The sequence below is a fragment of the Micrasema longulum genome, unplaced genomic scaffold (genome assembly GCF_059751315.1).
Source record: "Micrasema longulum isolate JH-2025_06_02 unplaced genomic scaffold, ASM5975131v1 h1tg002578l, whole genome shotgun sequence".
NCBI classification, from domain to species: domain Eukaryota; kingdom Metazoa; phylum Arthropoda; class Insecta; order Trichoptera; family Brachycentridae; genus Micrasema; species Micrasema longulum.
In genome coordinates this window covers 102,253-114,780 of record NW_028279716.1, presented here as the reverse complement: position 1 = coordinate 114,780, position 12,528 = coordinate 102,253, and the positions used below count along the sequence as shown (strand labels likewise).

Genomic DNA, 12,528 nt, shown 5'->3' with positions numbered 1-12,528 from the left:
TTCAAGCAAGTTTAAATATGGAGTTCTACAAAATAAACACCAAATCAATCAATAATAATTATTAACCCTTAATTAGTGTTGTGAGTGGGGGAAACTCACAACACTAATCCCGGATCGACAAAGTGATCTACATTCAACATGAAATCACTAGGTGATTTTTCACTTGATTTCCATTTTCTGTCACAGTTATTTACAACTAGTTCAAAATTGAAATATTTAAGTACCATAAGAGCGTAAATATAAAAGCTCTCACGAGGGCTGTCTGAAATTTTTTTAGAATAGATTAGAAAAACAATTATTTTTGGTATGAAATAAGTTTTATTTTTCAATATAATTTCCCTCGACTTCAATACTCTTTGACCAACATTTTTCCAATAATTCTATTCCGTCATTATAAAACGATTCCGCTTTGTCTCCAAAATACCCATCCACGGCTGCAATCACTTCTTCATTCGATGTAAAACGCTTTCGGGTTAATGGGTAATAGTCACCGGGGGCTAAATCTGGCGAATGCGGTAGATGGTCAAGCAATTCGTACTGTACATTGCTTGGACTGTTCTTTTCCTTCTGGTGTGTAGTAGCGGACACAACGTTCATCAACAATCACAAAATGACATGACAAAAACTAGCTTGAGAAACAACCATTAGAATACGTTTTTGATCAATAGATAGCAAATGCGGCACCCATCTTGTATAAAGCTTTTTCGTCTTTAATTCTTCATGTAAATATAACCCACCCGGTCTTTTCAGGTGCCCCAGGTCTCAGCTATTTCAGGCACTTTCAATCGTCAATCATTTAACACCATATCATGAACTTTTCTAATGATTTCTGGTGTTGTGTCATTTTTTTGTACATCCTATGTGTGAAACCAAGGCTTGTATGACCACGTTTAAATTCAACAATCCAGTTGTATACTGTTGAGAGTGAAGATACAAAGTCCTTATACACTTCTAAAAATCATTCATGAATTTGTTTTGTATTTACATCTTTCAAAAACAAAAATTCATTCACTGTGCGATATTTGATTTTTTCTATATCAAAAAAACACTGACTCGGCGACACTACCTGATTTGTAAACAAAGGATGAATTGACACATCTAAATGACTTTTCTACCAACTGAAAAAAAACGAACTCAACCCTATCATTCTAGAAAATTATTGGACAGCCCTCGTAAGTTACACAAAGCTTTACGCAAAAAATTTTAGTCATTACCTATGTAGATTCTTGACCTTAATTTCAAACAAACAACATACATCAATTATTAATTTTTATAATGAACTTCCATCATCAGGTTAAGCAAATCGCCGAATTGGAGTGTGGAGTACTAACACAGTGTATAAAGAATCGCACGGTGACTCAGATGTCTGACAATACAGCTTCGCAGCTCCTACTGAAGATGAACAGCAAACTGAATGGGGCCAATCACGCTCTGCATTTGGAGGGGATGCCCCGTTGTCTAAAGAAGCCCTGCATGATTATGGGAGCCGATGTAACTCATCCGGCCCCCGGCCAGATGAACGAACCCAGCTTGGCCGCCGTAGTAGCGTCACACGATCCAAAAGCATTCAAGTATAACATTACAATAAGGATGCAGCCACCAAAGGTGAGTAATTAAGCACATTGATGTTCCATTCATATTATTCATGATCATTCCATGTCCACTCCCTAGTTGAAGCATATGGTATCCACAAACAGCCTCCAGGCCTCTGTCAAGGTCAGAGTCAAACCACCACCTGCCCCAAATTCGTCACCTGAGGTGGTATTCTGAATCTTCTCTACCTGTAGAGAGTGGTAAATTTGGGGATTTTCATTTTTTAATGCGACAGCACTTTGCTTCGTGTAATAACCACACTGATGATTAAACGTCAAATGATGCATAAAACTGTTAAAAAAATGGAAAAAAACTAATACGGTTTGGTCAGTTCAACCTAATTGAACGTTTTAGGTAACGCGTAAGGTTACAATAATGTTCTTAATGGAAATCATCACGTTTGATTTCATTTGTTCATATTTATTTGACGTTTAATTATCAGTGTGGCCAGATGTGAAGGAAAGTGTAAACGCATGCAAAAAATGAAAATTCCCAAATGAATCACTCTTTAGGGGATTAATTTGGAATCCGCACATGCAAGGCTGTACGAATATCAGTTTGAATTGAAATTTTCCATTGGTGTGTGGTTTGTATTTTTTTTGTGAATTGTTTGTGGACATTTATCGATTGGAATGATTTCCAGGGGATATTAAATTAAAATAGAGGATGAAAATAATTCTTTTAATTTTACAAATATCCAAATTCGTTCTTGTAGGAATATCACTGAGTCACTGTATACAGGGTGTTCTATAAACCCCGTCACATCCGAAACCACGATGATCAGTATGAGCAAGAAGACATATTGGCACATTAAATTATTTTTTTAGAAAGAATAAAATTTAAAAAAATAAAATATCAAACAAAGCAAATGGTTGCTTACTTCTGCAGGGGAGAAATGAAGAGGGGGGGGGGAATCTGATACTGTGCCGCACTCCCCTCACTTCTCCCTTGCAGAAGTAAGCAACCATTTGTTTTTTTTAAATATTTTTTTTTTTTTTAAATTTCACAGTTTTAAATATTTTTTTAAATATGCTAATATGTCTTCTTGCCCACACTGATCATTGTGGTTTCGGATGTGACGGGGTTTAAAGAACACCCTGTATATTTATCAAACTTTAGTCTACTTGGCAGGTTTCTTGTCACATAGCATTATTATAAGCTTGAAGAGGCAGACTTAATTGTATTGAATAAAAATAAACTCAGTGAACACCTTTGGAGCATTATTAATTTCAACTTCCTCGCTGTTCTCCTGGTTGAACCTGCGGGAGATCCCGTGAAGAAGTATACACTTTTGTTTTCATGGAATTACATTCTTGATGATTGAGTCGGCTGGTGGTTGCATCTTGAGAGGGCGGCTTGGGAGACTAACTCAACTTTGATGTTTAAAATTTAACTCGAATTGGAGCATTTATGAAATGACTTATCGTGGATACTCGCACTCCCAGTTTAATGAATCACAATATAATTTAGGGAGTTTACTGTGTATTTTTTTATTTATTTGTTAAACTTACTAAATTTATCTTTTATCGCATTTCATTTAAGAATTTATAATGTAACCTATTAAGGGCTAATGTATTGATCTGTACATTTTTTAATTTTTTTTTGGAAAATAATAATTTAAAGAGTTCAGTTACATTTAATTGTTTAGTTTGTTTTAAAAGTTCTTTAGTTGCTGTTACATAGGGTAGGTCATATGCTAACTTTAATATTTTATTTTGCTGTCTTTGTAGTCTGTTAATGTTATATATGTTTATAAATTTGTATAAACAAATTTAATTTAGAGTTATACTTCGACCAGTTTCGAGGTTACTACCTCATCGTCAGGAATTAAGCTAACTTCTAATTACTCGCGTTGCTATTTATATTATAAAATATTGTATGAAAGAGACAAAAGTCGAAGTATAACTCATATAAGTGAAAAATGTTTTTGATAACAATAATAACTTATTATTTATGTTATAATTGTTTATCGCAGGAGGCTAAACTAGCAGTTCACAACGGAGTTTATAATATCCAAAAAAATTTTAACTGAAAATAAATCTATGAATTCATATAATAATATATTCTAATTTTAGGTGGAAATTATAAGTGACTTAAAATCTATGGTAAAGGAGCAGCTGATGTTCTTCTACAAAAAGACGTCGCAAAAGCCACACCAAATTATTTTCTTCCGAGATGGTGTTTCAGAAGGACAATTCGAAATGGTAAATGACATATCTAAAGTACTGGACTAAAATTGGATTTAGTTTTCCCTATATTTAAATAAAACACCAATGAAAATTGATTGCAGGTACTAAACTGCGAGTTAATGGCCATCAGAGCTGCTTGCTCTGAATTAGAAAAAACATATCAACCTCAAATTTCATTCTTTGTCGTCCAAAAACGCCATCACACGAGGTAATATTTTTTTGTTTATTTCAATTATCGAACAACATATACAATTAACTGTTTTGTGGATTTAACCACTCCACTTACCCAAAGGCACGTTCCGGAGCGTCGAGTATAAATATATTGATGCTGGAGAGGAAAAAGTTACCAAGCAACATGTAGCAACTTTACAGAAGAGCCAATTCAGCCAATTTATATAATTTTTTTAAAGATAAAGTAAGAATCTTTTATTTTTATTTTAATTATGTAGGAATAATACGTATGTATCAGATTTTTTTATTAATTAAAAAAAAAAACAGAAAAACTTTAATTGGCTCTTCTGTAAAGTTGCTACATGCCGCTTGGTAACTTTTTCCTTTCCAGCGTCGATATATATATTTTTATACATAAGTGTACTTTAACATAAATTACAATAATGTTATGTTTATTATTATATTTATTATTTTACACACATTATTTTACCTACCACGTTTGAGGTCCTGGTTTGAATTCCCGGCAGGGTGGATGTAAAATATTGATTTTAAAGGTGATTCTACTCTGCAATATTTTATTGTATGTAGCTTCAAGAGTGTTAGTGAACATATAAGGTTATTCAAAACAAAGGCCATATTTAAGATGTAAATCTCTAACTGGATTATATCGAAGGGAAGAGACTGCTGAAAAGAGATAGCTGCAGGAACAAATTTATTGTAGCGATGTTTTATGTAATTAGTGCTTTTCTTCATTACTATTTTATTTTCTAGATTATGTTTGTAATAGGGAAATATCACATACTACGAATACCGATAAAAATATATGAAATGGATTTAGAAAAAATAATTATATTTTTATAATCAATATGGATATTGTAGAAATATGTTTTCATTCTTAATTTTTAAAATAAAAATGTTGAAAAATACGCCTTTACAAAAACGCCATATGATTGGTCGTGACGTCACAAGCCGCTTTCGTCTTCAATGGCTGTTATTTTTGCATACTGTTTGTACGGGTTGTCAATGTCGCGTGCGTTTTATAAAGGATTTTGACGTTGTGAATTATGTATTAAGTTATAAATGTAAATTATAATTACTCTACAGTGATAAAGAAATCATTCAAAATAATGGAAGACGGAATTTCAAAAGCCCAATTGGGATAATTTGCCGAATGATGATGCGATTATTTTAGCGTCTTTTTTTGCTACAAATATGCAGTATAATAGTGCGAAAATTCAAGGAATCAAGGCTGCAAAGTAAGTAATTGTTATAAATATTTATAGATTTAATGTATTTATCAATTATATGTGTTGATGTTTGACATGAATCATTTAAATAGTATCTTAAACATTCCCCGAATACAAGTGTCATTCTAACCTCGTTTTGTGTTAGAAAACCAGTTGGCATTATAAATTGTTGATATATTAAACACCCTAAACTTAAAAAAACGAAGGCATGTAAATATTGAATATAAAATAATATCGATGTGTATCAATTATTATGTAAAATATTAATTAAAATATTACTTGACAAGTCATAACCTAATTTTTGTTCCCGGTGGTTAAGAACGAAGTTTATGCTATTGTATGTGTACATTTATAATCCGTGTTCTTCCTAAAATGTATGATTTGCTTTTTAAATCCATACTTATTATTAGCAATAATGTACTTGGCATCAGATAAATGTTATATTCAAGACATGAATGTTTATAATATTTTATTTTAATCACTAGATTGATAGATACTAACGATTATATATTTTTTTACACAGGTCGTCCTGGGAAAATTATGGCAATAATGCAATTGGATACGTGCACGTTCAACGAATTAAATTAGTAAAAGCACATGTCACACCGGAGCACAAAGTACGCCAAATTCTGTTACTTTGATATGAAATGAAAGGGAGGAAATAGTGGAGTCTTGTATATGTGAAGATTGTCCAGCGGCTCAAGGTTAGTAGCAATGTAACAAAATGTTCATCATCTGACTTGTACTTTGTTTTGAGAAAGCAAGAATATAACTGTTTTATTGTAATTATTTTTGACCTGTCATAATAAGTATTCAGAAATATCTAATATATTTTTAATGGGCAACTAAAACTTTTCGGTATAAACAAGTATTTTGTCCATCATATTAACTTATTTAATCTAATATCCCAGATTAATATTTTATAATATGAAGAAAAGAAAGGTGTAAAATGGGTGCAAATATATTGAAAACAACAGTATTTGACGCCTTTTACAGTTTTTAAATTGCATACCAGCTTTTAAAAAGGAGTTAAAAGATTTTTAATCCATAGAATTTCAACAGTTTAGCTAAAATAAAGTAAGATAATATCAGAAAAATCCTCTTCTTGAAATATATACCTTGTATATTATAAGCAAAGTAAAAAATAATGCAACTCCCATATGAAAAAATCCATAGAATTGAACTCCAGCATCATAATAAGATGGTATGACCAGTTATATAAAAGTCAGTAAAAATACTCATTTATTTTCAGGAGGTTGCAAGCACGCTGTTGTTCTTTTGTCATGGCTTCATCGTCGAAGTAAGGAACCAGGAACAGGAGGGTGAGTGCTGGGAACAGAGTGAACTGTGAACTTAAATTAACCTCGGCAAATAAATGTTTGCCACAAGAAGCAAAATTATCAGTTCACAATGGAGTCCTGGCCCCGACTCTGATGTATGGGAGCGTAGAGTAGGCTGAAATGTGATCTCTCAGGCGAATGTGTACTGAAACTATGTACGATAGATGCACGAATGTCGATATCCGTACATTATGTATTGCTGTGGTAGGCATTATCGACAAAATTAAGAAAGGAGATGTGCGTTGGTTTGGATATGTAGAGCGAATGGACAGCGAAAGAATGGATAAAAATATTTACAATGTGAATGTTGATGCATGCAGAAATAAAGGAATACCGAGAAAAATATGGCATGACTAAATTCAACAAATACTTGAAGATAGACATGTCAAAAGTCATCCATGCAATAAATAATATGATGTTATGAACTATAAATACTTACGTAGAACTGTTCTGTTTCCCAAATAAATTTAATTAAAAAAATATTGTCAACGTACCCTGTTTCTTCTTTTTTATATATTCTGATTGTTTGTAATATTGTACCTTTTTTACATAACAAATAAAAGCTGGTTTTGTCAGCATTGAAATTGAATTGATTTTTTAACTACTTATTTCATTTCTCTTTTACTTGCAATCAATCACAATCGGCTGCGATGACGGTTGTTACCTCTTAAAATATCTGAGCGTGGTCCATTAAGTTGAACTCTATAGCAACAAATGCTAAGTAAAGTTTGCTGTAATGGTCAACGTGGAGTAAAAGATTCAGTTTGGATATCATTTTTTTATTTCAAGAATATGATACGGTCATAATATGTATTAAGTACTGTTTTTTTTTTACGCCCAAGGGGCATTTACAAAAAAACATACGAGGAAGAAGTCCAGCAGTGCTAGATCTGGACTGTAGGGAGGGTGAGGCAACCCTGTGCTTGGTCAGAAACTCCCTCACCAACAGCGTGGTGTGGCATGGCGCGCTATCGTGGTGAATCTTTCAAGAATCGGCGATGTCTGGCCTCATGGGGAAGACGTGTTTGTGCAACCTGTCAAACACGTCCACGTAAAAAATGGCATTCACAGTCTATCCAGGGGATACGAACTCCTTGTGAGCCATACCGCGACGGTCAAAAAAGGAGATTAGCATGGATTTGACCCTTGACTTGCTCATTCTGGCTTTCTTTGGACGCGGGGAGTTGTTGGTGTGCCACTCGGTGCTCTGGTGTTTGGTCTCCGGGTTGTCACTGGTTATCACATTGTCAAGGAAATTTGGGTTTTCTTGGACACAGTTTCGAATTTCCTGGGAAATTTGCACACTTCACATTTTCTTCATCATCTAGGACTTTTGGCACACTCATGTTATTCTCCAAATACTTTTCCAGCTGTAATAAATAGAAACCCTTAAATGAATAGCAATATATTATTTATACACTTGAATAAATATCGTTACAATACCGATATGATCCGAGACTCATTGGATAAATAAAAATACTCGCTATGAACGTGGAAAAGTATAATATATCGATAGCGTAACGACAAAATAAATTTTAGGTTATACGAAATGTCAGAATTTCCGTGATCAATGACAAACTAAATACGCATAAAAACAAACGAATACTTTAAATAATACTTACATTAAAGTGATCTTCACAACAATAGATAACGGATTTGAAAGTAAACATCCTATTTTTCTTTATATCTCTTCATAGCGAAGCACTATTTTCTTCGTATTGATGCATCTTTGGGCACATTTAAAAACATTTTTTCTGGCGTTGTCTTCAAAGTAATCCTGCATTTGGGTACTATACAGTATTAAAAACCCTTTATTCCAGATATAATGCAGAAAAAATAGTTGTAAAATCACTAATATATGTAAATAAACTCGGATGAAATAATACACAACAGTTTCTGCATACAAAAATGGCAGAACGTCAAACTTAAATGCGGCTTGTGACGTATAACGGGCGTGGCCTATGAAATGAAGTGTTTTCGCGGGAATTCAAAATGATGAATTTAAAAATATTTTTTATGCTACTAATAAGTGCAAAAAAAATTTTTTTTTGACTTTGAAGTATTTCATTTACCCTTATTAATTCATAATTGTAAAAAAAAAAAAACGTGATATTTCCCTATTTTGTATAGTATCAATGTTCAATGCCATTTTTTGGACTATTATTCTTGATGTTGTTATTGTATAATATGTTAATTATTGTGGCTTAACACGGGCACAGCCTAAAAAGCCATTATAAATTCATGAATACATGTCAAATGTAGCTTATGTTGATATGAATAAAATAAAAATATGTTATTGTTCCTGGGCTGGCACGTGAAGCATAAGATTAAGCAGCTTACCTTCTATGTAACAAAAATAATCCAGATATACTGCAATTGGAATGCCGACGCAGCGCCCGACGGTGCGGATAGGGAAATGTTAAAGATCGATTCCTAACGTGGTATCTTTGTTATACGATCGATTAGTGTCTAATTTTTTTCTTGTGAAATAAAGGGTTCTGTGCCAGTGTCAAAACTTACATAATGTCACCCTTATTTTTTCAATATAAAAATGAGATTTTTTCCACTCTTTCTAATTTGTTGTTCCTGCTAATTTGTAGAATAAAATTACAGATTCTTTGCCGTTGACCCGAGGGATAAAGACAAGAATCAAAATGTACCCGTAGGAACCTGCATTGACTCTGTTATAACCCACCCAACGGAATTTGACTTTTATTTGGTACGATTAATTTATTATTGAATGAAGTATATGATAAATATGTTTTTTGTTGTTTTTATATCTAATATTTTAATAAATCCGTTATTATAATTATGCTCGTATTAAACATATTTTCAATTTTTCAAAAATAAATTAAATTAATTGTGGGTGCTGGTATTCTTATAGCTATCCTTTTATAACACTTAAAAAATAGAAGCAGAACATCACGACCTTGTCATAACCAGCCACAAAACAGCGACCTATAATTTGGTGTAGCCATCATAAATCAAGATCATTGTAGTTCCCATTGTTTTCTTTTCTACTCTCTTTTTTTTGACAAATTGTATGTTGTAAGAACAGATAAAAATTATCAAATAGTTAAACCTAGCAAGGTCGATATGAAATATTGGTTTAAAGTGGCCTAACAGATAGTAAGCATGTTTGATTACCATGAACCATATCTACATGCAAGAGATGATCAAAATATGCTAAATTTGGTATTCCAATGCGGTGCCTTATGATTTCCTTTTGAGTTTGACAGTGGAGGGGTGGTGACAGCTCTAGTTCTTCCGATCGGACTTGATTCTCCCGGTTTACTAACAAGCTGATCAACTAACATACCCTGTCGCCGTAAGATTGAAAGATTTAAAATTAATTAGAAAAAATATGTTCTTAAGAAATTTTGATGAAAAAAAATTTGTTGATATTAGTTCTTAAGATGTTGTGAACTAACTTAATAAAGCATAAATAAATAAATAAAATAGAGTTGGGAAAATTAGATTGAGGGTGACAGACGAAATATAAACTGAGGTGCACTAACAGTAACAGGGGAATTGAGAGCGGTAAATCTTCATTGCGCCGGCAACATCTGTTAAATAAAATTTGGAATTTTTCAAGGAAATAATTGTAACAATGTACCTTTAAATAGATAAACTATTTTTTTTGTCGGCCTCGTGGTGTAATGGTCAATGCATTTGCCTACCTTGCAAGAGGTCTCGGGTTCGATTCCCGACATGATTGATATGAAATATTATTGAAAAGGGTTTTTTTACACTAGAATATTTCATAGTCTCTAGACTGATACCTGAAGCGTAAGACTGATCTTGCCTACATTTAACAAAAATGATCAAGATACGCTGCGATTAGTGTACCAATGCAGTTCCCTATGCACCATTAGGTGTGGAAAGGAGACGATGATGATGATGATTATTTTTTTATTAATAGCAAAAAACTAAAAAACGTATAATTTTATTTATAAAAAGTATTTAAGTTTGTACGAGGGGCGTTAAATATATTCTCAGTATGTATGAAGGAAAAGACTTAGGTCAATAATTATTTTTTTATCTCTCAATATAGTCACCCTTAATATCTATGGACTTCTTACTTCAGCAATCAATTTATTTAAACCCTCAAAAATATGATTCCAGTTTGTTATCAAAATGCTCATTGATCGCCGCTTTTAACGAGTCATCGTCGTCAAATCATTTCCCACGAATGCCTTTCTTTAGATTTGGAAACAGAAAAAAATCACTTGGTGCCAGGTCTGGACTATACGGTGGGTGATTGATTTCTGCGAAACCACATTCATGAACTGCAGCCTTTGCAAATTGAGCCTTGTGCACCGGCGCATTGTCATGGAGGAGCAGGATCCCTCTGGCCAATTTACCCCGCCTTTTCTCTTTGATCACCTCCCTCAATCGATAAAGGATGCTAGAGTAGTATTCTCCGGTAATATTGATGCCCTTTTTCTTGTTATCTATAGGCAAAATTCCTTGAGAATCCCAGAAAACTGTAGCCATGGACTCTTGCTTACTCTCAGGATCATAGTGATGAACCCAGGTTTCATACCCAGTAACAATTTTGTCAATAGTTTCTTTCGTATTTTACTTTAGTGCTTTGTAGGCGGTGAGATTTTTGGAGTGGCGTTAGAAATCTCAGCCTATATCTTGCTCTGACTTTTGACATGTGTAGGCGGTCGTGTAAAATAGAAACAATGGTACCAGTGGATAGACTAGTAATCTCGGCTTTCCTTTAATCTTCATTCTGGCATCCTCCAATATTAAATTTTCTATTTTCTTCATTACTGTCCTCGATTGGCCGACCAGATCGCTCGTCATCTTCTATGCTCTATCTGACCACTTTTGAACTGTCGATAATGAAGGAGCAGACTCCCCGTAAACTTCTGACATCTGTTTGTGGATGGTTTTCTGATCTTTTCCTTGTTTGGTGAGGAATTTTATAACTGCACGGTACTCGAGTTTGTTTAACTTTGCGAAATGACTCATCTTGCTCGTGTTTCAGGGACAGCTACTCAATGACTAATGATCCGTTTGTTATGAAACTCGGTACTTATACTACTAATGAGTGCAATATAACGAGATAATTAACTATTCATTCATAGTTGCACTCCTTCATATCAATACCGAGAATATATTGAACGCCCCTGGTATTGTATAATCTTAATGAGAAATTAAAAAAGAAAAATCACTTAAAGATATTGCCGGCGCAATGACATAATGTAAATTTTTTTTAAAAACCGAACAATTTTTTTTTATTTAAAAAAAAGTAATTAACCGTTCATTAAACATAAAGTTTGGTTTTTCAATGTGCAGATCTGAAAAATGGGTACCTACACCATACACCATTAGGTGTGGATTATGTATGATAATAAATTTGGAAAAATAAACAATAATTTATCTACAGTATTTTGAGTAAGTATTTAGTATAAGTAAGTTTTGGGTCATGTGACATAATCTATCATTGCGGAGTGTGACATAAAACACCAAAACAGATCATTTTCGTAATGTAAAAGTAAAGCTGGCGCAAAATTATCTACATGACAGATGTCCGTCTTTGATATTACAATACTCAATTATTTACTAACATTTAATATTTGATTATTGTTATTTGACAGCTATCCCACGCATCCATTAAGGGAACGGCGAGGCCGACCCGTTACCGCTGCTTATGGGATGATGCCAACATGCCAGAAGACGAGGTGGAGGAGCTGGCCTTCCAGCTGTGTCACTTGTACACGCGCTGCAACCGCTCCGTCTCCTACCCTGCCCCCACCTACTACGCTCACCTGGCCGCTGCCCGGGCCAAGGTCTACACTGAGGGGTGAGTCAACACCCCCTATCTACAAAGTTCAAACCCAACTATTACAACATGACTTCCATTTTCTAGCACTTATTCACTTTATTCAGAAAATAACAGGAATTTTTAATTCCGCGGGTTTGGAAAGTCTGATGGTCAATTTTATGTTGGTATACATGCCCCTGAAGTATGCG

General features: G+C 33.7%; 1 protein-coding gene and 2 long non-coding RNA genes across 3 annotated transcripts in view; 2 read left to right on the top strand and 1 right to left on the bottom strand.

Annotated features, from left to right (window-relative positions):
• Nucleotides 1–12,528, top strand: part of LOC148271934 (protein argonaute-2-like) — a 40,044-nt gene that overhangs the window by 24,431 nt on the left and 3,085 nt on the right. Inside the window, exons 14-18 of the mRNA XM_088240720.1 lie at nt 1,294–1,605; nt 3,669–3,797; nt 3,884–3,990; nt 9,154–9,259; nt 12,153–12,358. Coding sequence (XP_088096846.1) covers nt 1,294–1,605; nt 3,669–3,797; nt 3,884–3,990; nt 9,154–9,259; nt 12,153–12,358 — 860 coding nt within the window. The remainder of the gene's footprint in view (nt 1–1,293; nt 1,606–3,668; nt 3,798–3,883; nt 3,991–9,153; nt 9,260–12,152; nt 12,359–12,528) is intronic.
• On the top strand, nt 4,937–7,129 carry LOC148271936 (uncharacterized). Its single transcript, XR_015824983.1, has 3 exons — nt 4,937–5,209; nt 5,724–5,904; nt 6,453–7,129. It is a non-coding gene; the product is annotated as an uncharacterized LOC148271936 (long non-coding RNA).
• Nucleotides 7,304–8,662, bottom strand: LOC148271935 (uncharacterized). Its single transcript, XR_015824984.1, has 2 exons — nt 8,163–8,662; nt 7,304–7,910 (listed from the first exon to the last, which is right to left on the bottom strand). It is a non-coding gene; the product is annotated as an uncharacterized LOC148271935 (long non-coding RNA).